Raw genomic sequence first — 24,562 nt, 5'->3', positions numbered from 1 at the left:
CTCTCTCTCTGGGGGTTCTCGTCGCCACTGTCCGCGGCACTCGCTCGATTCCTTTCCGTACTGATGCTTATCAGGCCTTGTTTGGTCCCGCTTCATTGGCCAAATACTTTGATCTCCTCCCTCTTGATTCTGCGCCTCCTGACGATTTCTCCCTCCATCGGCATCTTGTTGATTCCGTGGATGCGTCTGTTACCTTCAACCCCATTTTTCTCGGTACACGTGTCGTTGCTGTTGCTCCTCAGGATGCAGCTTCCCGCTTGGCTGCCTCATCCTGCCTTGGCGAGATCCCTGTTCGGGTCTCCAAGAATGCTCGGTTGAATGCCAGTGTTGGCACTATTCTCCTCCCACCCCATGTTGCGACCAATGCTCGGCATCTGCAGGACTGCCACGATGACATTCGGCATATCCTTGATGCCCAAGGCCATTCTATCCTCCAGGTAGACTCGTTTACTCGTGGTTGTCGTCGTCAAACCCTTCGTGTTATGAAGATCACCTTTGATGGTAGGACCCGTCCATCCTCTGTCATTCATGCTGGTGCCAGGTGCTCTGTCCAGGAGTATATTCCTTCTCCTCGGCTTTGTAACAAGAACTGGAGGTTTGGGCATGGTGCGCTCCGCTGCTCTGGGACTGTCTGTCCTTTGTGTGGGGGTGAAGGTCACTCTACGTCGGAGTGCACTTCTCCCCAGGCTCGTTGCCTGAACTGCAGTGAGGCCCATCCTACCTTCTCCCGTGTCTGTATCCATTACAAGCTTGAGGCAGCCGTCCTCAACTTGAAGCACCGGGAGCGTTTATCTTTTCCCGAGGCGAGGCACCAGGTTCGCCGGCTCCTAACTTATGCTAATGTCTCTTATGGTTGCGTGTTACGCTCTTCCTCTCCTCGTCCTTCCCACCTTCCTCAGACTCACAACCGTTTCCGGGCCTTGGACCCTGATATGCCCACTGCCTCCTCCTCTGTTCCTTTGAGTTCTGTCACGAAGGGTCCCTGTTACGACCCTGGGTTCCTCAAGTGGAAACCAGAAGTCAAAGTGAACTAAATAAGCTACGTTAGATTAGCATGACGCAAGTCAACATGTTTTTGTTCGTATCTTCCCTGCCAAACGTAGGACGAATCTTGTTGCTCACAAGCATTCAGACTCTTGAGCTTGTTGTGGTTTAAGTATAACATTGTTATAAGATTAACTACCCTGAGAACGAGTAAAGTAACAATGTTGCATAGGGAAAGATTTTTAATGTGTTTAGCTGCACGATCAATTAGGCTCCTCCCGGCACCACCACAATGCGGGAGGCCTGAGCTGGTCGCTGGAAGCGTTCTTCTCTGGCTGGCACTGTGGTGAACGGATCCTCCTCTCCCTCTTCTCGTTTCTTTATTTCTGTGGGCTAATACCCAGCTAAGTATACTGTGTAACGATCTCATTGTCTGGCATAGGCATATTCTAATGTGTAGAGTATTATACTTTGTATGAATTAGGTGATCCTAGTGTGTGTATTACAAGTTATTCTAAAAGGGGTTCAAGTGGAACCACGTGGTCTCCCTACCCTAAGCTGACTCAAGCTTCTAGCTCTTCACTAGTAGTACTTTACCCTAGCTTGTTCTGAATGTAAACCTTGTATCCTGCTTAAGTGGACCAAGGCTGTTAACGTAAGATAGTGTGGTAAAGTAATTATTATTATTGTTATTGGTGTGAATGTATATGGGGGTTGTTAAGGGGTTAATATATAAGTAAGTTAGTAAAGGAGTATCCATTTTTCCTGTGTAGGAGATCCATGATCAACCTCTAGGCTGACTATTGCTGTAATAAGCCACTACAAATTTACTTCTATATATTTCTATATAGTGGGGGCCGGGCCTTTGAGATTTCCCATATTTGATAACCCTTAATGCTAACTACTGCCCCTACATCCATTTTATATTAGAACCCCCTATAGCAAGCCCACCATTACTTTATTACAGTCCCCCTCCTGGTCCTCTGTCTGGGGTTCCCCTTCTTTCTACCCGGTCTGTCATGTCTCCTGTGTATTCCTCGTCGCCCTCCGATCATCCTTCCCATCCTTCTCCTCCATCTATTGACTCTCCCCGCCGCCTGTCGGTGCAGGCTGATGTCCATCGCTCTCCTAACGGCCGTCGAGTGTGCTCTCGTTCAGCTTCTGTTGAGACGCTGGAATTCGTTGCCCGGTACGTAGTTGCTGTGACGCCGGTTTCTTCAAGTCAGAAGCATAAGCCTGGCTCCTCTCCTTCCTCCTCCCCGGCAGGTAAGATGGCTTCGCTTTCTTCCTCGGCTCCTACTACTGGCTCTCTTGCTCCTTCCCCTCCCGTTTCAGTGGTTGCGCCCCCTGTTCCTGCTATGGAGATTTCTTTGGCCCCAGCTTCCCTCACGGTTGCTGCCCTTGCTGAGGTGCGCTCCACTCTTTCTACTCCCCCCTCTTCCTGCTGCTGTCCTTGAATGCTCCTCTCTGTTGTCTCCTCCTCTTCCTCCCTCTCCACACCCCGCCTGCCCACCTCTGGTCTGTTCTCCTGCTTCCTTCCCTCCATCTTTGATCAGTTTATCCATGCCCCCTAACCCTGACTTTGCTGACCCTGATCTTTTTTAAGGTGCTATGTTGATCTTTCGCCTTTGTTTCTTACTTGTTCTCTGTTGTTCTTTCTCTTCTCGTCGATGTCTATTCTTCAATGGAACGTTCGAGGTTATTACGCCAATTTCCTCGAAATCCAACTCCTGATTTCGGGGTTTTCGTCCCTTTGTGTCTGTCTGCAGGAGCCGATGCTTGGTGCTCCTCCTCCTTGTCGCTTTCGTGGCTATTTTTTTCTCTCCCCCTCCCCCCTCCTAATTCTTCTGCTCTCTCTTGATTAGCTCTGATGTTCCCTTTGTCCCCTTACTTTTTCCTTTGCCTCTCCATTGTTCTGCTGCTCGTATCTTTGTGAGGAAATGGTACACGGGTTGTTCCATTTATATCCCCCCCCCTTCCCCGAGTGTCCCGCTTTCTCTTCATGATCTGAAACACCTACTGAACTCCTTGCCGGAGCCTGTGCTCCTGCTGGGTGATTTCAATTGTCGTCATTGTCTTTGGGGTGATGTTCTGACGAATACGCGAGGTCGCTCTCTTGAGCCGTTTATCTTCTCTTCTTCCCTGTCTCCTCGGAATTCTGGTGAGCCCACTCATTTGGACTCTCGGACTCGCACCCTTTACTGTCTTGATCTCTCTCTTTCCTCTTCTTCTCTTTACTGAGATTTCATGTGGCAGGTTCTTGATGACCTCCATGGCAGTGACCATTTCCCCATCCTTGTTTCCTTTTTCTCTTTTCGCCCTTCCCTCTCCTTCCCTAGGCGGCAGTTTGCTAAAGTGGACTGGAACCTATTTACCCTCAGTGCTGCTCTCCCTGACCTCTCCCTTCTGCCTCTCCTCCTTTTTCATGACACTGTCCCCGATGCTGCCCTCCGCTCTATTCCTCGCTCTTCCTCTCGTGGTCCACGGAAGTGCGTGTCCTGGTGGAACGCAAACTGTGCTCGGACTGTCCACTGTAAGCGTGCAGCCTGGAAGAGGCACCACCGTCGGCTGATTCTTTTCTTTTGGAAAGCGAGTGCGGTGACCTGTAGGGCCATCCGTACCGCTAAACGTGAATGACGGGCATCTTATGTCTCCACCATTGCGTCCGAAACTCTTCTGCCACAGATCTGGAAGCGTATCCGTAAGATAGCGGGTAAGTTCGGTCCCGATGTTTCACCGGTCCTTCACCTCCATGGTACTCTTGTGGCGGACCCGTTGCAGGTCGCTACCGAACTGGGTTCCCACTTTTCTTCTGTTAGCTCTGGTCTCCATCTTCCCCAATCTTTACTTCTTCGTAAACCTGTCCTTGAATCTCGTACTATCGATTTCTCGACTAGTCTTCGCCTTCCCTATAACGGTCCCTTCTCTCCCTCTCTGAACTTCGTTCTGCCCTGGCCCTCTGCGGTTCTACGGCAGCGGGCTCCGATGGCATTCATTTTGAGATGCTTCACCATCTCCCTTCGTGCACGTCTCGGTATTTACCGAGTCTGTATAATCGGATCTGGGAGTCGTCGTCGGTCCCTGCAGACTGGCTCGATCCCGTTGTCCTCCCTGTTCGCAAACCAGGGTGTCTGGTGACAACTCCTAAGGACTTTCGCCCATTGCCCTCACAAGTTGTGTCTGCAAACTCTTTGAACATATGGTTAACGTTCGTCTGATGTGGTTCATAGAACATCATCACCTCCTCACCCCTTCTCTATTTGGTTTCCGCAAGTGCCGCAGCACAACAGATGTCCTGGTGAACTTAAGGTCTATATTCGTACTGCTTTTGCTGCGAGGACCTCCGTTGTTGCTGTCCTTTTTGACCTGGAAAAGGCTTAAGACACCACATGGTGTGATCATATTCGATCCCAGCTTCATTCTTTTGACCTTCGTGGTCATCTCTCTCTCTTTCTCCGCAGCTTCCTCTCTTCGTTCCTTTCGGGTGAGGCTTGGTACCGCTCTCTCCCTTTTCAGCAATACGAAGGTGTGCCCCAGGGTAGCGTTAGTGAAAAAGAGCTACCATTAAGGTATGATTAAATGTATATTCCTATTGAAATCGAACTAGCCGACAATTATACTGCATTTAACTTACATTTGTTCATCGGACCTAAGTATTTCATCAAGACCTTTTGAGCCCTTACCGTTTTTTGCACTACTGCTCACCTAGAGCATGGAGTCAGTAAACAAATTAGACGCCTTGCAGCAATAATAAAAATCATGTGACAAGTAGTCTGCACTGGCAAGCTCCAGATGTATTAAAGATATCTTCAATAATATTTATATATTTAATAAAATAAATGCAAACTTCCAGGAGCCTCATGCCAGTGGGTGTTAATGATCTAGTAAATGGGCAATCAATGATGTGTATGAGATTGTGACCTGGTTCCTGCTTAGTGTTACCCCCTGGAGTGCTCAGGATGGCGAGATCAGTCGCCTGTACCCAAAGGTAACTATCCTAACCTGATCTTGGCAAAGTGTCAGTCTGGTGGAAGTTTTGTGCCGCCTATCAACATATGTTCCCATCCGAAACAGCCTTTATAATATACTTACAGGCCATAAGAGTAATTTGTTGGACCCGAATATTCGGACCAACAATGTCTTTACAATATACGGGCGATACCTAGGTTAATTTAACTGTCTTTGCAGCCTAATTTGCGTGTGACAATGCAATTATGGGGGTTATAAGAGTATGCAAAATATTCATTACTCTTTAATTTCGTGTGCAACGAGTCTACACCTGTGGATAAAAAAAAAAAAATTGGGAACGTGGCTTTGTATTTCTGCCCGTGTCGAAAACTTTTCGATACTGTGCCCAAGTCACGTTCGTCCAAGACGTCACCTGGGCTACCCAGAACGTTCACTGGTAGATTCTTTTTATAAAGACCTATAGCAGGCAGCAGAAATAAGTTTTTAATGCAATTTCATTGTTAATCACTTCCGCTATGCAAAGGGGTAGTTTATATACTAACAAGCATATTTAGAAAAAAGTCACAGGTCTACTAATGAAATATAAAACAAGATAGCGTTTTCACCATAAATAGTTCCTTCTTGCGTAGAGACCCGTGTAACCAGGGAGCATTCCGTAGTAAACGTCTTCAGCGCAACTATGGTATACAAAGAACTGCTCAAGATTTCTTTCCATTGTTGCACGATAAATATTAGATCATTAAAATTGTAATTAAAATTGATCGTTTTATCAAGTTTTTATTTCAGGCAAGACAAGTACAATAAATTAAGCATAGTATCTGGCGGTGGTGGAAGTAACCGTAGTAGTTACTATTTGGGTGACGGTAGTTACTATATCCTGCACGAGTTCTTGTGTAGATACCACAGGGACCGTCTGGATCTGCAAAATACAAACATTATTGACGTTTGTGTAATAAAGTTAATGAACACTTCCACAAGTTCAAGACTACATAGTTACCTCGTGAGTGACAGCCACATGGGTGATGGTCTGCCAGTATTTAACAGTATCTGTTGTGGTAACAAACTGACTGTAGACGGAGACCATTGTGCTCACTGGGTAGACCCCCACTGTAGCCGTCACTAACACTACCGGTGTGGAGGTGACCCTTATCACAGAGGTCACCGTCTGTGGCTGCTGGGGAACAAACTCCCATTGGGTGGTTGTCTGGGTGACTGTCAGGGTAATCGCCGTCTGCTCAGTAACCCAGACGTCAGAGGTTGTAGTCTCCCGCAGAGTGTGGGTCAAGGTAGTCTGGAATATTATACACCATTACCAATTAGTGAAGTATAAATAACAGGTTGGTTGAGAAGGGTAGTACCATGGTTACCAACCTCAGTGGTGACGGTGGAGGTTGTGGGGGTGACGACTGGCAGGGGCGCGTGGGTGCCGTAAGGTTGGTACGCCTGACCCTGGATCTGTTAGAGTGCAATTTTTAGCTTCTTTCAAAATTGCGTTTAATATTTGCAAGAGTATAGTGTAAAAATGGTAATTACCTGGGCGATACAACCGAGGAAGAGTAGAGCAAATATCGCCATCTGTATGGAAGAAAAGGCAGTGTGTAATTAGAAGTCAGAAGAGTTATTAGCTACCACGATCAAAGAATTATCAAAAGGCACCAAACCGGGAAGGCTATGCAGCACCATCAAATGTGCAGAATAATCAGAAGGTGCTAAATATCACAAAGGATGCCAATTCGAGAACTGAAACGCACAAGGCGAACAACATCAAAAGTTTTAGATTCGCCAGGAACTCTAATACAGGGACAAGCGACCGCGAGGGATGGTCAGAACGTAAGATACGCTCGTCCTGGAAGCCAAGACATTCAATAAGGACATGCATAACCATAAGAGGGACAATACAATTTGGACAACAAGGAGCAGAGTAGTGCCCCATTAAACAACCGTGAGCTAAGTGCGTATGGCCAATACACAACCTCGCAGAGTCGTTTTCCCACCACCAGTCATGGTGGTAGGATGATCCTGCCAACGTTAAGGATGGAGGAATGAATAACTGGCTTAAAGTCTAAATAAGGAATACCTTTATGGGAGATGGGACCAGAGCAGACAGCTTCCCTGGCTGCAGCCAGGGAAGCTGCACACAAGCGACCACACGCTCAAGCAACACCAATATGGCTGGGAACCTAGCGAAACCCATCCTACTTAAATTTACTGTGTATAAGAAACAGCCAATGCTGAATCTGTACGACCACTGGATGGACAGGATTAAAGGATCCAAGAGCCATGAGGGCACTACCAGAGTCAACAATCACAAGGAAGATTGACAATGACAAAGCCAGACTCTAAAAGCAGAGAGAATAGCATAAAGTTCTGCAGTGAAGATGCTAGTCTCCGGAGGTAGGCGACACAAGTGTGGTCAGGAAAACAGTAGCCAACACCGTCTGCAGACTTAGACCCATCGCTGAAAATGGAAATGGAGTGGGAGTGGGAAGAAGTGTGTTCAATGAAAAGGTGTTCGAGAACTGCAGGAGGCGTAAGAGCTTTAGTAATACGGGCAAGGGATAAACAAAATTTCGGAAGGGGGACCCTCCAAAGGGAAAGGACAGAACAATACGAGGAGAAGCATCGGTAATACGAATTTAAAGAGAATCTTTTAAGACAACCGGACAGAAAGAGGCAGTGAAGAGGAACAGGAGCTACAGGCGGGATAAGAGTCAAAGAACGACAGAGGCGAGGGTAAGGATGTTGCAAGGACCACACATGATATCGAAGACAAGTGATCACAGCGGTCCTGAAGAGATAGGAAGCCATTTTCAATATACAAGCTGGGGGCGGGAGTCTAACGAAAGGCACCAGAGCAGAGGTACAAACCATTATGGTGCAAAGCATCATGGTTGAAAATTAGAAGAGGCAGAAGAGTAAGCAGGGTAACCATAATTAGTTTTGACAGTACGAGAAAGGAATGTAAAGAGGAGCGTGCGCTTATCTGCTCCCGAAGTACGGCACAAAACCCTTTAGGATGTTAAGGGCCTTAGAGCATTCAACTCGGGTAAAAGTTATGGGGTGACCAAGACAATCGAGTTTCAAAGATTAACCCCAAAAGCTTAACGGAATTCCTGTACACAAAGAGGCGAATGATCACCCCCGACAACAGAGGGCAAGTTCGTCGACAAAGCCAAGAAGACGCAAGAAGGAAGAGGAAAGAAGACCACTGAAGGCAAGTATAAAAAAAAAATTTATAGTGCTCAGAACACTAACTTGGGGCACACCCTTTGTTACGAACCCGGATCCAGCGTCCGAGCACGGAGTAGTAACGACCACGCCATCTGTGAGTCAGCTCCCGAAAAACCCCGCCAAACGACGACGACACCTGGTGAGGATGCCGTGTACTAGCTACGAGGGCCAGTTTCCAGTCTGGTTCAGCGCTCAACACAGCCGCTGCTGACCTCTGGTGAGGTGGTGCTCCGACGACAGCGCCATCTATGGACTGGATACGTCAGGTGTTTGTGCCCGAGCCTGTAAGTGAGGTGTTTTAGTGTCCCAGTTATTGATGACGTGTCTGCTTACAGAGCCGACCTGGGACTGCTGTGATGGAAGTGGAGTCAGTCTACCCGAGGCAGCCAGTCTCCATACCTTGAACCTTGCTGCAGCTGTTGTGACGTCGTCCCCCCCGGAAGAACACTGTGGTGTGTTCTTGCCAGTGGAGTGGCAGTAAAAGGATTTACCCGGGACCGACTGTTGGAGACGATCATCCACTGGGGTATTGAGGACAGAAGGGTGATTTGTGATATCACACGAGACTCCTGTCTAGGGCATACCCCTTATATCGTTCGTGGAGTGGCTGTACCAGCCTTGGAGGCTCAGAACCTGCCAGCAGACCAGATGGACGTGTGGTTGACGGCCTCCACGACGGTGCCCCCAGTGGACCTGTGTTTTGGCTGACCTGTGGCCAGGGTAGGCTCAACTTCTTTGGATATTTCGTTGTGTGGCCACGAAGAAGCACCAAGGACTCAGCACCGAGAGTTGTGGCACCAGCGTCTTCAGCAGAAGACAACGATTATGGATTAATCCCCTTGTATAGTGTTAATACCCCCCCCTTGTGTAACCGTTTTATATATTATTTATTGGTGACGGACATTATATTATATTAAGTTTTTGCCTTTATTTCCCTTCCCCTTTAAGTTACTTGCGTCACGGATCGCATCCCTTGAAAGCCACTGCTGGCTTGGGGTCGGATATAACTTCCTCTAACAACATCAGAGTAAGGACCCCGTTGCGTCCCGAGAGGGCCGTAACACCCTTGCATTGCCGAAAAAGAGGAAGAGTGTGGCCCCAAGCCTCACTAAAGGCACGACGAGAGAGGAAGCTTTGGAGGAAGAGAGGGAGATTACCACGAAGGACAAGAGAACGAAGTTGGGAGAGAATATGATAAGACACCGCCTGGACATAAGCCTTTTCCAGGTCTAAAAATACGGCAACAACGGAGGTCATCGCAGCAAAACCTGAATATAGAGCAAGTTCACCAGCACATCTGTTGTGCCGAGGCATTTACGAAAAGCCAAATTGAGAAGGGGAGGTGGTGTAGTGTTCTAAGAACCACATAAAATTAACGTTAACCATACGTTCAAGAGTTTGCAGACAATTCTTGAGGGCAATAGGTCAGAAGCCCTGAGGGCATGTCACGAGAAACCCTGGTTTCCGAACAGAGAGGACATCAGCATCGAACCAGTCTTCGGACTGACGACGACTCCCAGACCCGGTTATACAGACTCATACCTAGACGTGCACAAAGGGAGATTGCAAAGCATTTAATGAATGCCATCAGAGCCCGCTGCCGTAGAACCACAGAGGGCCAGAGCAGATTGAAGTTCAGAGAGAATGGATCGTTATAGGGAAGGCCGAGATGGGTACGGAAATCTAAAAGACGAGATTCAAGAACAGGATTAAGAAGGAAGGACGAAGATGAGAACCAGAGCCAACATGAAAAGTGGGAACCCAGTTCGGCCGCAACCTGCACCGGGTCCAACACAGGAGTACCACGGAGGTGAAGAACCGGCTAGACATAGTGAACGAAGTTACCCACTATCTTGTGAATGCGCTTCAAGATCTGCAACAGGTGATTTTCGGACATAATGGTGGCAACGCAAGACTGCCAACACTTAACCGTACAGATGGTCCACTGCACTCCTTCCGAAATAAAAGAATCTGCCGGCGGCAGTGTCCAAGCTGAACGGTTACAGCAGACAGCCCGAGCACATTCGACATTTCACTAAGGAACACACTTCTGCGTGTCCCTAGAGGTAGAATGAGGAACACAGTGTACGACCATAACAAGAAATCTTCACAACCCGAAGCGGCAGACGGTGACAGCCGCGAGGGGATCTAGTGAAAACTTCCACCTGGAGAACAGAATGATCTTGGTCCTCTAGGATGCCTCATGGCAGTCAGATCCCAAACACCAGTTGCAGCATGATGCGGGAGGAGAACAGTGTCAACACTGGCACTTAACAGTTTTATGGAGATCCAAAGAGTAGTCTCCATCGCAGGACAATGCGGCTAAGCGGGTAGCTGTATCCCGAGAAGCAGCGAAGACATTTGTACCAAAACCAGTGGGGTTAATTTAACAGGCATCAACTTAATCAACAAAGTTTTTATAGAGGGAGAAATCTTGGAGGTGCAGAACCCAACTGGAGGCATCATTATTTAGCCCATGAAGTAGGACCAAACAACGGTGGTATGCATTAGTATGAGAAGGGATCGTGTGAGTGCGACCACGGTGAGACGGCGTCGAGAACCTCCAAGTATTAAAAGGTGTAGTAGTTATATTGAGAGACCAAGCCGGGCCAGGGGACGGGGTAGATACCAGAGGGGGCTTAGGGATGAAACCAACCACAGGAGGGAGGGAAGCATAGGCATCAGGAGGAGCAGCAAGGTCAGGTCTCACAGTGTAGCATGGGTTACAGAGCCCCGTCTTTAAACAGGGCTCTACTCGGGGGGTTGGTCGCCCACCCCACGAGCCCGAAAAGTCATAAGAGGAACAGTAGTCATCGGCATGAAAACAAGAATGAAGACTTTTCACCAATGTCCCCCCCCCCTTCCCACCATGGAGTCAGAGGATAAGACACCCCAAGAGATATTTTGCCGGTGCCTCCTAGGGGTGCGTCGCGAGTATACCGTTCACAAACGCCACCTTAAGAACCGTCAGTCCGTAGAGATTGGGGGTTCAGTGATGAAAGAATAATCGATAATAAACGTGTCCCCTTGCTCCCGACATTGTGGTACCGATAGTTGTACGGGTGAGAGTATGCCTGTTCAAACACCTGGCGTCTAAACATAAAGAGGTCCAAAAGAATAATCAAGACTGGCAAAAGGCCGACAGGATGTGAATTGGAAAGAATAGAAGAGAGGGGGGGGGGAAGGGAAGAAAAAATTAAACTAGGAAAAGTAAAAGCATGTAATTATCAATAGAAGGCATCAAACCGGGAAGGCTATGTAGCACCATCAAATGTGCGGGATAATCAGAAGGCGCTAAATATCACTAAGAATGCCAATACGAGAAAAAAAAATGCATAAGGTGAACGATATCAAAAGTATCAGAGTCGCCAAGAATTCTATCGAGGGACAAGCGACCGCGGGGGACAGTTATAAAACAAGACATACGCTCATCCTGGAAGTCAGGTCATTCAACATGGATATGTACTACCGTAAGAGGGACAATGCAATTTGGACAATAAGGAGCAGGGCGGCGCTTCATTAAGTGACCGTGAGGTAAACGGGTATGGCCAATACGTAACCTAGCCAGAGCCGTTTCCCACTGTCGGTTACGGTGGCAGGAGGAAGGCCACTGGGACACACGACTCTTAAGAGTACGCAGTTTATTACCAAGAACAGAAGACTAACAATGCTGCCAACGGTCAAGGATGGAGGCATGAATAACTGGGTAAAAGTCTGAATAAGAAACGCCTTTATGGGAGATGGGACAAGTGCGAATAGCTTCCTTAGCGGCAGTATCCGCACGCTCATTTAAAGAGAGACCAACATGGCTGAGAATCCAGCAAAATGCTTCCGACTTAAATTTACTGGAGATAAGAAACGGCCAATGTTGAATCTATGACCACAGTGTGGACTGGATTAAAGGACCTTAAAAGCCATGAGGGCAATACGAGAGTCAACTACTACCATGAAGGAGGACTGCCCCCAGGAAAGCATGAGACGAAGAGCATAGAGAATAGCATAGAGTTCTGCTGTGAAGATGCTAGCCTCAGGAGGAAGGCGACACTTATAAGTGTCGTCAGGAAAAACAACCGAGTAGCCCACACCGTCAGCAGACTTTGACCCGTCGGTGAAGATGGGAACGGCGTGGGAAGAAAAGTGCTCAAGAGGCGTTCAGAACTGTATGGGTGGTAAAAGCTTTAGTGATGCGGGTTAGAGAAGTACAAAATTTGGGAAGGCGGGACCCTCCACGGGGGCAAGGAGGGAACAATACGAGGCGAAGCATTAGCAAGACGAACCGAAAGAGAATCTTGTAAGCGAGACAAACGGACAGAAAGAGGAAGGTGGTGAAGAGGAACAGGAACTATAGGAGGGGTAAAAATCAAAGCACAATAGAGGCGAGTGTGAGGATGCTGTAAGGATCGCACTAGATAGCGAAGACCGTAGCAATAGCGGCGATCCTGGAGAGACAAAGTCAGTGTCAGCGTACAAACTGAGGGTAGGAGTGGAACGAGAAGCACCAGAGCCGAGGCGCAACCCAGTATGGTGCAAAGGATCAAGATGGCGAAGAGTAGAAGGAGAAGCAGAAGAGTATGCAGGGCAACCATAATCAAGCTTAGACAGGACGAGAGAGGAACGCAAATAGAGGAGCGTGCGCCTATCCGCTCCCCAAGAAGTATGGGACAAAACCTTTAAGTAGGCTTAAGTAGGTAAATAGCCTTAAGAGGTTAAGGGCCATAGAGCATTCCACGCGGAGGCAAGAGACATGGGGCGACCGAGACAAACGAGTGTCAAAGAATAACCCCAAAAGCTTCGCGGAATCTTTGTACTCAAGGGGATGACCATAAAGTCACAGAGGGACGAAGAACGATCCGCTTCCGAGTAAAAATCATGGCACAAGTCTTAGTAGTAGAGAACTTTAAGCCACGATTGGTGTCCCAAGATGACACGGCATCAATCGCAAGTTAAACCGCCATTGAAGGAGAGGCGAATCATCACCTCGACAGCAAAGGGTAAGATCATCAACATAGAGAGCGGAGAAGACACCTGAAGGAAGAGAGGAAAGAAGACCATTGAGGGCAACCAGAAAAAGTAGTGTTCAGAACACTAGCCTGGGGCACACCTTCGTATTGCCGAAAAGAGGCAGAGAGAGTGGCATCAAGCCTGACTCGAAAGGTACGAGGAGAGAGAAAGATTTGAAGGAAGAGAGGGACATTACCACGAAGGCCAACAGAACGAAGTTGCGACAGAATATGGCATCTCCAAGTCGTGTCATAAGCCTTTTCCAGGTCAAAAAGGACAGCAACAACGGAGGTCTTCGCAGTAAAAGCGGTACGAATATAGACCTCCAAGTTCACCAGGACATTAGTCGTGCTGCGGCACTTGCGAAAATCAAATTGAGAAGGAGAAAAGTGGTGATGGTGTTCCAAGAACCACATCAGACGGACATTTACCATACGCTCAAACAGCTTGCAAACACAACTCTTTAGAGCAATAGAGCAGAAGTCCTTAAGGGACGTACCGAGAGACCCTGGTTTCCGAATAGGGAGTACAATGGCATAGAGCCAGTCCTCAGGGATGGACAACGACTGCCAGACCTGGTTACACAGAATCAGTAAATACTGAAACATGCACTGAGGGAGATGGCGAAGCTTCTCATAATGAACGTCATCCGAGCCCGCTGCCGTAGATCCGCAGAGGGTCAGGGCAGACTGAAGTTCAGAAAGAGAAAGGATCGTTATAGGGAAGGCAGAGACGAGTGTGGAAATCTAGAGAAGAAGATTCAAGAACAGGCTTACGGAAAAGGAAGGATTGAGGAAGACGAGAACCAGAGCTAGCAGAAGAAAAGTGGGAACCCAGTTCGGCAGCGACCTGCACTGGATCCCCCCCACAAGAGTCTAACAGAGGTGGAGAACCGGCGAGACATCTGGAACGAACTTGCCCGCAATCTTGCGGATCTTCTTCCAAATCTGCGGTAGAGGAGTAGCGGACGTAATGGTGGAGACACAAGATTTCCAACTCTCTCATTTAGCAGTACGGATGGTCCTACGGGCCACCGCAGTTTCCTTCCGAAACAGAATGAAAGAAACGGCTGTCTGCCGGCGGTGGGTTTGTTTCCAGGCTGCACGCTTACAGCCGACAGCCCCAGCACAGTCCGCATTCCACTAGGGAACACACTTCAGTGTGACCCGGGAGGAAGAGCGAGGGATAGAGCTGAGGGCAGCGTTGAAGACAGTGTCAAAAAAGGAGGAGGGCGCGAGGAAGAGGAGAGGTCAGAGAGTAGCACGGAGGGTGAATAGACACCAGTCATCCTTGGCAAACTGCCACCGAGGGAAGGAAAGGGGAAGGGTGTAAAGAGAAAAAGGAAACGAGGATGGGAAAATGATCACTTGTGGAGGTCATCAAGAACCAGCCACCCGAAATCTAAGTAGAGGGACGACGAGCAGAGAAAGATCAAGACAGGAAAGGGTGCGAGTTAGAGAGTCTCCACGAGTGGGCTCACCAGAATTCAGAAGAGATAGAGATGAAGCGAGGACGAACGGTTCGAGAAGACAGCCTCGGGTGTTTGTCAGAACATCACCCTAGAGGGATGTAGACAGTTTAAATCACCCAAAAGGAGCACCGGCTCTGGCAAGGAGTCCAGGAGGTGCTTAAGATCAGGAAGGGAAAGAGGGACATTTGGAGAGAGATAAATGGAACAAACTGTATACCATTTACTTACAAAAACACGAGCAGCAGAGCAATGGATAGGGGACGGAAGAAGTAGGGGGACGAAGGGAATATCAGAACGAATTAAGAGAGCAAGAGTTATGGGCCCCAGCAAGAGCTGAGGGGGGGGGGGCAGAATGAAAGGAATAACCACGAAAGTGACGAGGACGAGCACCAAGCATGGGTTCCTGGAGACAAACACAAAGTGGTGTAAACTGTGTAATGAGAAGTTGGAGTTCATGGAAGTTGGCATAAAATCTACGAATATTCCACCGAGGAATAGACATTATCAAAGAGAAGGGACACCAACAGAGAACTAGAAATAAAGGTAAAGAGGAACAGTATTAAAAAACCTCAGGAGCAGGGTCTGGATCAGGAGCAGGGTCGCAAAAATCAGGGTTAGGGGGCCATGGGTAAGCTTAGTAAGGAGAGAGGGAAGGGAGCGAGAGAACAGACCAGAGGCGGACTGACGAGGTCCAGAGGATGAGGAGACAACAGAGGGGCAGGCAAGGACAGTTTGAGGAGGGGGGGGGGGCAGAAAGCAGGGAGTGCACCTCACGAAGGGCAGCAACAGAGGGAATCGGGGGCGGAAGAAACCTCCATATCAGAGACAGGGGGTTCAACTACGGAAATGGGAGGGGGATGTAGTGACAGTCAGAGGGAGGGGGTGAGGAAGAAAGCGAAACCATCTTACCTGCCGGAGAGGAAGAAGGAGAAGATCCAGGCTTACGTTTCTGACTGAGACAGGCGTTCCAGTAACAACGTACCGGGCGACAGACTCAATGGTCTCAGCAGGAGAAGAGGAACGAGAGCAAACACGAAGGTCGCTGGGAGGATGATGGATATCAGCCTGGACCGACAGGTGGCGTGGCGGATCAAGAGACTGGAGGAGGGGGGGGGGAGGGTCGGGAAGAAAGTGGGGGAGATGGGGAAGACAAAGGAGACATGGCGGACTGGGTTGGAAGGGGGGGAAATCCCAGATGGAGAACCGGGAGGGAGACCATCTGGGACAGGAGGTAAAGGAATAGGGGAGGCGGTGGTGGGTGTGGCCGGGTTTAAGGCCTGGAAATGGTTGCGAGACTGAGGAAGACGGGAAGGACGAAGAAAGGTCGAACGCAACACGCGAGCGTAGGTCGAGGCGCCCGCGAAAGGGGCGAGACGACGAACTTTGCGTCTCGCTTCAGGAAAAAGACAGACGATCACGGTGCTTCAAGTTCAGGACGGCTTCCTCGAGTTTGTAGTGCATACACGAACGTGAGAAAGTAGGGGGGGCCCTTTACCGCAATTGAGGCAGCGAGCCTGGAGAGAAGCGCACTCTGACTTAGAATGACTATCGTCCCCACACAAGGGGCACAGATACACAGTACTGGTGCATTTGAGGACACCGTGCCCGAACTTCCAACACTTATTGCATAGTCTAAGAGAGGGAATGTACTCTTGAACGGAGCATCTGGCACCAGCAAGAATAACAGAGGGTGGAAGGGCCCTACTATCAAAGATGATTTTTATAACTCGAAGGGGCTGACGGCGATGACCACGAGGGGGTCGAGTAAACGTGTCCACCTAGAGGACAGAATGGCCTTGGGCGTTTAGGATATGTTTAATATCCTCCTGGCAATCTTTGAGGTCCCGAACACCAGTTGATACATAGTGTGGGACGACAACAGTGCCAACACTGGCATTTAACCGAACGTTCTTGGAGACCCAGACAGGGGTCTCGCCAATGCAGGACAAAGCTGCTAAGCGAGTAGCTGCATCCCGAGAAGTTGCAGCGACGACACACGTACTGTAACTGGTAGAGTTAAAAGTAAAAGGCATCTACTGAATCAACAAGGTGTTTATGGAGGGAGAAGTCGTCAGGAGGAGTAGAATCCAGATGGTGGAGATCAAAGTATTTAGCTCGCGTAGCAGGACCAAACAAGACGTCGAAAGTACCATTACGGGAAGGGATCGTGCGAGTGCAGCCGTGGTGGGATCGGCGGCGAGAACCCCCAGAGGTCACGGGGGTAAAAAGCGCAGTAGTCACAATGACAGACGAAGCTGCGCCAGGGGACGAGGTAGTCACCACTGGGGGCCTGGGACTCGACCCAACCACAGAGAAGGGAGGGGAGGAGTCAGAGGTTAAAGGAGGAGCAAGGTTGGGGCCTAATGCAGTGGAGGTATAGAGCCCGGTCTTCCAACACGGACGGACTCTGGGGCTTTGTCGCCCACCGCACGAGCCTGAGAAGGTAGAGCAGAAACAGTTGAAACTGGATTTTTCATCGCTACGAAAAGTAATATTCATTCACGAATGTGCCCCCACACCCATCATGGAGCCACAATTAGATGCAGACACCCAACAAGAAGCTATCGCCGATCATGCTGGGGCCTCCCAGGGGTGCGTCGTGAGTATGCGCCCCACAAACGCCACCTTAAGAACCGACAGTCCGTCGAGATCAGGTTCAGTGACGAAAGGGGGAGCGACAATAAAAAATTCCCCTCGCTCTCGACGTTGGGTACTACAGTTCTACGGGTGCAAGAGTAAGCCTCCCCAAGCACCCGGATGTCAAAATAAAAGTCCAAAGGAATAACAAAAACAAAAGGTCGGCAGGAAACGGCAAGCAGATAGGAGAAAAGGGGGGAAAAAAACGAAACAAAAGGAAAAGGTGTTCAGCACAATTGGAGAGGACAGCAGCAGGAGCACAAGGCTACAAAAGGACAGAGGACTGTCCCAAGGAGTATCACACTCCAGCAGGCGACCACTAAGCCCCCCCCCCTTTCCTCACGGCCGCAACGAGCTGAGCGGGGGTAGGAAAAGTAAAAGATTCGACACAATTGGAGAAGACAGCAGCAGGAGCACAAGGCTTCAAAAGGATGGGACCGACCCATGGAGCATTACCCTCCGGCAGCCGCCTACCAAGCCCCCTCTCGACAACAGGCAGGATGGGGAGGGGGTACCATGATCAGAGCATTCAGATATACTCTGAAATCTAAACAGAACTGAAGTTACTGCACCGAATATTTCCTCACTAGTTCAAACAATGCAAGACTAAGAATTTGTGAAAATTTTATGGGAAACTTAAGGTTTATGAAGCCTGTCAATATATTAAAAGATTGTTGGGAAGGAGGAAGTATAGGAGTCCTTAAAGTGAAGATTATCAAAGTTTAAAAATTAGATTTGATATTAACCGATAGAGTAGGAAGTTCAACTTACTATTTCTGGCAGTTTCGTCAGAAGTCTATTCATAATAGTAAATATTTGGGATATTTAAATCAAATAGCAATGTTAAAAGAGTAATCAGCTTCAGCCTTTAATCGTTTTAATTAAATTATTCAAATGGTAGAAAGTTAGTTAATAGTTAATATAAAGCGAGACAAATAGTTAAAAATTAGTCAAGTCGAATACTATGTGCTTCAGGGCGTTTATATTATACTCTATGATCTGCAAATATTGCTCAAATTATGAACGTGCAGTAATATAGTTAAGAGAAACTGCCAATTAAAATCTGTTTAATAGACATTAAGATGCCCGTCTTATTAGGTCCTCATTGGAGGTTATAGGCAACCAAAATGAATTTCAGCAAATCTAATCAAATTATTTTCTTAAGACTAAGGATAATTTAAGTATATAGGCAGTAATTTAGTAAAGAATGCAGAATATCTCTGTAGAAATTATGAATATTTAGTCTGCTATTGGAGTAGAGACTTTGCATTAAAGTTTAAGGTTACATTTCTCTAATAACTAACTGCGATGCAAAGCATTTTAAATCCATAGTTCTACGTTTTGCACAAGTGATTGAATTTTAGGAATTTGTGAAAAGAAAGCATGTTACTAGGGTTAAAGTAAGTTACAAAATAAACATTTGCTAGACCTAGGCTTTTAACTGTTCAAGAAATTTACATTTTAAAAAATGCATTACATTTTAAGCACTTTAATTTTTACTATAGATTAGAATCACCAAGAAAATACTTATAACAATCTACTATATTACCTTAATAAGTACATTAATAAAATATTACTAACTTAACATCATAGAATCAGCAATTAATTCCAAGTAGGATTTCTATTTCAGTAAACAATATACTTAAATAATTGGCCAGATGTACAATTGATTTAAAACTAACCTTTAACAACACTTAAAATATGAGAGAAGGTACCACACAGACAACAGTGGACTGACTGTGGTTGAAGGCGGGCCGGGCACCTCGTTGACTCAACACCAAACACTTTAGGGGAAAGGTACACAGTTCCCCACAAAAGCTGCCAAGACCACCATGACAGCGCCATCTATTGACTGAACCGTCAGCTACGCTCCCAGTGGAACAAAATGGTGTGAAGACTCACGGAGACTCAATATTTATTTATTTTTATCATGTCCAATAATTCCTTACAATTCTTAAGTGATTGTGGTATATCTGAAAACCTGAACCCGACCAATGCCAGTACTTAAAATAACTCTTTCAGTGCCTGAGCCTAACCTAACTTAATCTAACTTTGTCTAAGGTGCTGTCTCTGCCTTACCATTTACCTGATGTTCTCTTATTCATATAATTTCCTAAATAATCCATCAAGTCTCCATGCACTTATGCAAGCATCTACCTCAGTTTCATTGTAAAATTTTACTCTTAAATCTAATCTTACCCTATTCCATTTATATTTTAAATTTATTTGTATTGATCTATGTCATTTATTGAAATCAATTATTGATCTCATTTTTGTTCTTTTAATTAAGTTCATACTAATTATAAGTTAAAACTAAGCTTAATAAAATTTATTATCTTTAAGATTATTTTACTTTACAATTATCATTTGTCAAATTTTTTTATATATTCATCTTGACAGTCTCTACTGATTTTTTGTTCTCTCCGCCTAACTTGTGAATCCTCCATGGCTATCTAGTGACCTTAATTCTACCTCTAATTGTTTCAATTCTTTGTTTACTTGCATTTATTGTTGTGTCTTGCCATAATTATTCTCTAATTTAGCAGACTCAATACTTTGTAAGCTCTTATTGTATTGTTATATTATTATATTGTGTTTTGCTATAATTCCTATTTTACAGCAGATTTGTTTTTCATCTGTTCATGTAATTGCTTATCTTATTGTATTGTGACATTCTTTTCTATATTGATATATATTTTCTGTCTATTTGTTACTTACAGTGTACCTGAGAGTACCTGTAAGCAATCTACCTCATTTTTCATTTTTGCTCAAATTTTTTTGTATTGCTTAGTCTTGTTTATTTTTTTGTTTTGTATATCTATATCTTGTGTTTTGTATAGTCCATGTTTATATGTTTTTTTCTTTAATCTCATTCATTCCCTAGGTTTCCTAGCCTAGCCATACTCCCTTACTCCATTGTACCCCTGTAAGCCCCTTTTGTGTTTGTTTGGTACAGTATTGTGTACATTTTTTCTTTTTGTTTTTCTTGTTTTTCCTGCAATCAGCTTTTTTTATGCAGTCAAGTATAGACCCAGAACTTAACCTCTTATCCACTATCTATGACAATAATCACTTTAATGATCTAAATTGCAGATATTTTGCAGCACATGATGTAAACAATGTATTAACTCATAATCACAATATCTCTGTAATCAATTTGAACGTTAGATCCCTAGGTAAACACTTCGATGATGTTAGTGCCTTGATTGAAGCTATTGACAACAAATTCTCTTTTATTATACTTACTGAAACATCGTTGAAAGATGATACTACTCAACTCTTTAACATGCCTAACTACTCAGCAATCCACAACTGTCGTCAACTTCAGAGAGGTGGTGGCACTGCTCTTTACTACCACCAAGAACTAACATGCTTAAAAGAAATTAGAACTAGAGACTGCTATGGGGAGTATATCTTCGCCAGCTTCAGAGTCAAGGGTGCCGAGTCTATCCTGTCTGTGGGTGCAGTTTATAGAATTCCTAACACTGATGTGTCCGAATTCAACTCAAACCTTAGAAATCTAATACTTGATAACAGACTGAACAAAAACCACCTAATTATCGCAGGGGACTTTAATATTGACCTCTGCGAGCCAGAACACCCTACTGCTGTTAGCTTCCTCAACTGTATGAATTCCTGCTTCCTCATACCCTTTATCACTAGACCTACTAGAATCACTGATAGCACTGCCACGACTCTAGATCACATCTGGACAAATATAACCTCTCCGCTTACTTCAGGTATAATCACCGATAGCACTACAGACCATTACCCCACATTTCTCTTAACTAACATCAGCAAACCACCTCTTGAGTCAAGAGAGATACGTTTTAGACTACACAATGAAACTGCTATAGACAATTTTATAACTGCTACTGATAATGTCAACTGGGAGTCCGAGTTAGGTAACATAGAGGACATCAACCTAGCAGTTCAATCTTTTCTTCAAAAAACTCTTAGCCTTTATAATACCCACTGTCCTATGCTTACAAAACAAGTCACAACCAAAAGGCTTAACAAGCCCTGGCTTACAAAGGGAATACTTAAATCTATTAATAAAAAACATGACCTTGAGAAAAAGTATAGGTTAGGAATTGTCTCCAAAGAATTCTCAAAGAATTACTCATTATTGCTATCTAAGATAATTAGACGAGCCAAAACTAAATACTACGAAGATAAATTTACCCAAATAAAGAACAACATTAAACAAACATGGAGAACAATTTCACAAATATTGGGATCAAAGAAGTCTTTAAATAACAAACCGACTCTCCTGTCTAATAACGATGGTCAGCTTTCAGCCTCTGATTCTGCTATTGAGTTCAATAGGTTCTTCTCTTCCATTGGTTCATCCCTTGCTAATGATATTCCATCTTCCAGTACTGACATTAAGGACTATCTTACAGGGAACTATCCCCAGTCTCTGTACCTAAAGCCTATTAATTCCATTGACGTCAATGAGATAATCCTTTCCCTTAAAACCAAGTCTGGTGCCCTTGAGGAGATACCAACTTTAATCTACAAAAAAGCCTCCAGATCTTTAGCCCCTGCTATTGCTTTGCTCTTCAACAAGTCACTTGAACTCCAAACCTTTCCAGATATTCTAAAAAAAGCGAAAGTAACGCCTGTCCACAAATGTGGTGATCTCACAGATGTTAACAACTACAGACCTATATCAATCCTGCCAAACTTGTCAAAAAATTTTGAAAAACTAATCTATAAGCAGCTTTACTCATATCTAGCCAAACTCAATATACTTAGCCCTTGCCAATATGGCTTCAGGCCCAAAAAAAGCACTAACGATGCACTTATTAGTATGCTTAACTCGATTCATACAGCTCTTGATAAAAATGAGTTCCCTGTTGGGTTATTTGTGGACCTGCGTAAAGCTTTCGATACTGTCAACCACCAAAACCTTCTTCTTAAATTACATCATTATGGTGTCAGAGGACACTCCCTACAATACCTCAAATCCTACCTTACTGACAGGCTCCAATGTGTTTCTGTGAATAATACAATTTCTCCCACCCTACCCATCAACATTGGTGTTCCCCAGGGCAGCATACTTGGCCCTCTCCTCTTTCTCATCTACATTAATGACCTTCCAAATGCCTCCCAACACCTCAAACCAATCCTATTTGCTGACGACACAACCTTCATTTACTCCAGTCCTGATCCCCTTGCTCTAAATGCCACAGTAAATACTGAGCTAAATAAAGTCCATCTGTGGCTAACTGCCAACAAACTCACCCTTAACATTAACAAAACTTTCTATATTCTGTTTGGCAATAAATCCTCTAATCAAATAAATCTCAAAATAAACAATACCCAAATTTGTAACAAATTAGATGGCAAATTCCTTGGCATTCTCATTGACCACAAGCTGAATTTCCAGGGACACATTCTAAACATATCAAAAAAAGTTTCAAAAACGGTGGGCATTCTTTCTAAGATCAGATATTATGTACCACGCCCTGCCCTGGTGACTCTCTATTACTCCCTTATCTATCCATATCTCAACTATGGTATTTGTGCTTGGGGCTCTACTACCCAAAATCACTTACGTCCTCTAATTACTCAACACAAAGCTGCTATTAGGACAATATCCAATTCCGGCCCCAGACATCACTCGGTACCCCTACTCAAATCCCTGAATATGTTAGACATTAAGTCACTGCACATTCTCTCATGTGTATTATACATATACAAAACGCTAAACTGTAATGCCAATCCTGATCTCAAAAGCTTCATAGAAGGTTGTAACAGAACCCATGAGCACCACACCAGAAATAAATACAGTTTTGATATTCCTAGAGTACGACTTAATCAAACCAGAAATGCTCTACAAATCAAGGGGCCCAGAATGTGGAATGACCTTCCCAACCAAGTTAAAGACAGTACCTCTCCCAACCAGTTTAAGTTAAAAACGAAGCTATACCTAATAAATTCCCTGTAACCTACCTTACCCTTCTATTGTCAACCCATGTATGTTTTTTTTTTATTTTTTTTTTCAAATCAACGCTGTTTTAATGTAATTTTCTGTAATAATTTGTAATTGTATTTGTGCTGTTTTTTTCAACAATGTTCCCCCCTCTTTTACCTCTATTTTTATTTGTACTCAACGCATTTTTTTCTTTTTACCCATTAGTTTTAAGCTTTAGTCAGTAGTGTTTTTTTTCCTGCCCGAAACGCTTTGCGTAATAGTGGCTTTAGGCATTGTATGTACTAGCTCTATCTATAAAGCCAACAAACTTTGTAAAATCTCTTTATGTATGTACCTTTGCCTAAATAAAAATTATTATTATTATTATTATTATTTAATAATTATATTAAAATATTATTTTTTGCAGCCTTTTTATCGCTTTACTGATTAATAGCAAAATATTAGTTTTGCTTTGAATTTTACCTTAAGTCTTACAATATTTAATTATGAGTAATTGTAATACCGTAGCGCAAAATGTATATATTTGCCATCTTTTTTTTTATTAATACATGAGGTACATCTGCATTTGTGCAGGTACCCTAGACTATATGAAGTGGTGTACAGTGTGTCAAAAAAGCTAACTACGTGATGCTAAAAAATCCCCATCACACAGGATGGTTAGTCATTCCGAGGCATGTGATAGGCAGTCTGCACTGGCAGACTGTGGATGTATTTTGAGGATATCATCAGCACAAGAGTGAATAAGGTAGCAGTGGTAAAAAAGTCCCCATATTGCAGGATGGTTAGTCATACAGGGTCATATGTTTAGTAGCCTGCACTGGCAAATTTTGGGTGCAATATGAGGATATCCTCAAGAATACGAGAGTGAATAAAGTAATTGCAAAGCTCCAGGTACCTCATACCAACTGGTCTGAAAGGTCTAATAACTGGGCATTCGGTGATGTAGTGTGGGATATCAAGCCGCAGTTCCTGCTCACAGAGTTTGCACCTGGAGTGCTCAGAATTGGGAGATCCATCACCTATAGCCACCTGCCACAGGTAACAGTAACCCAATCTGATCCTTGCAACCACTGTATCGCACAATCTGGTGGATATTTTGTACTGCCCATAGATATAGGTTTCTGATCTGAACAAATCATAGCTTTTAATACTAGTACTTTCAGGTCGTTGGGAGTCAGTAATTTCTTTCCTATCAGACCTGAGTGTTTGAACCAATACAATTTTGACAGTAGAGATGGGGATACCTAGATCTAATTCAACTTCATCGTTGTTGCACGCTAATTTGGCTGCAATGTCTGTCTCATTATGATGGGTTATATTTATGT

The 24,562-nt window shown here is 45.2% G+C and overlaps 1 protein-coding gene across 2 annotated transcripts; it reads right to left on the bottom strand.

The window, feature by feature from the left end:
- Positions 1-5,714: 5,714 nt before the first annotated feature.
- Positions 5,715-19,100, bottom strand: LOC138352552 (uncharacterized). 2 transcript variants are annotated; one of them, XM_069305042.1, is made up of 5 exons: positions 18,976-19,072; positions 6,487-6,528; positions 6,325-6,408; positions 5,951-6,244; positions 5,715-5,872 (listed from the first exon to the last, which is right to left on the bottom strand). In XM_069305042.1, the coding sequence occupies exons 2-5, from the start codon at positions 6,526-6,528 to the stop codon at positions 5,759-5,761; spliced, it is 534 nt and encodes a 177-aa protein (XP_069161143.1). In that variant the 5' UTR covers positions 18,976-19,072; the 3' UTR covers positions 5,715-5,758. The 2 variants fall into 2 exon arrangements, with proteins under 2 accessions (XP_069161143.1, XP_069161144.1); XM_069305043.1 differs by lacking the exon at positions 6,325-6,408 and having other exon boundaries at positions 18,976-19,100.
- Between the last annotated feature and the right edge of the window lie 5,462 nt (positions 19,101-24,562).

Source organism: Procambarus clarkii, chromosome 54 (assembly GCF_040958095.1).
Source record: "Procambarus clarkii isolate CNS0578487 chromosome 54, FALCON_Pclarkii_2.0, whole genome shotgun sequence".
In the NCBI taxonomy this organism is placed as follows: Eukaryota; Metazoa; Arthropoda; class Malacostraca; order Decapoda; family Cambaridae; genus Procambarus; species Procambarus clarkii.
This window is presented reverse-complemented; position numbering and strand designations above follow the sequence as displayed.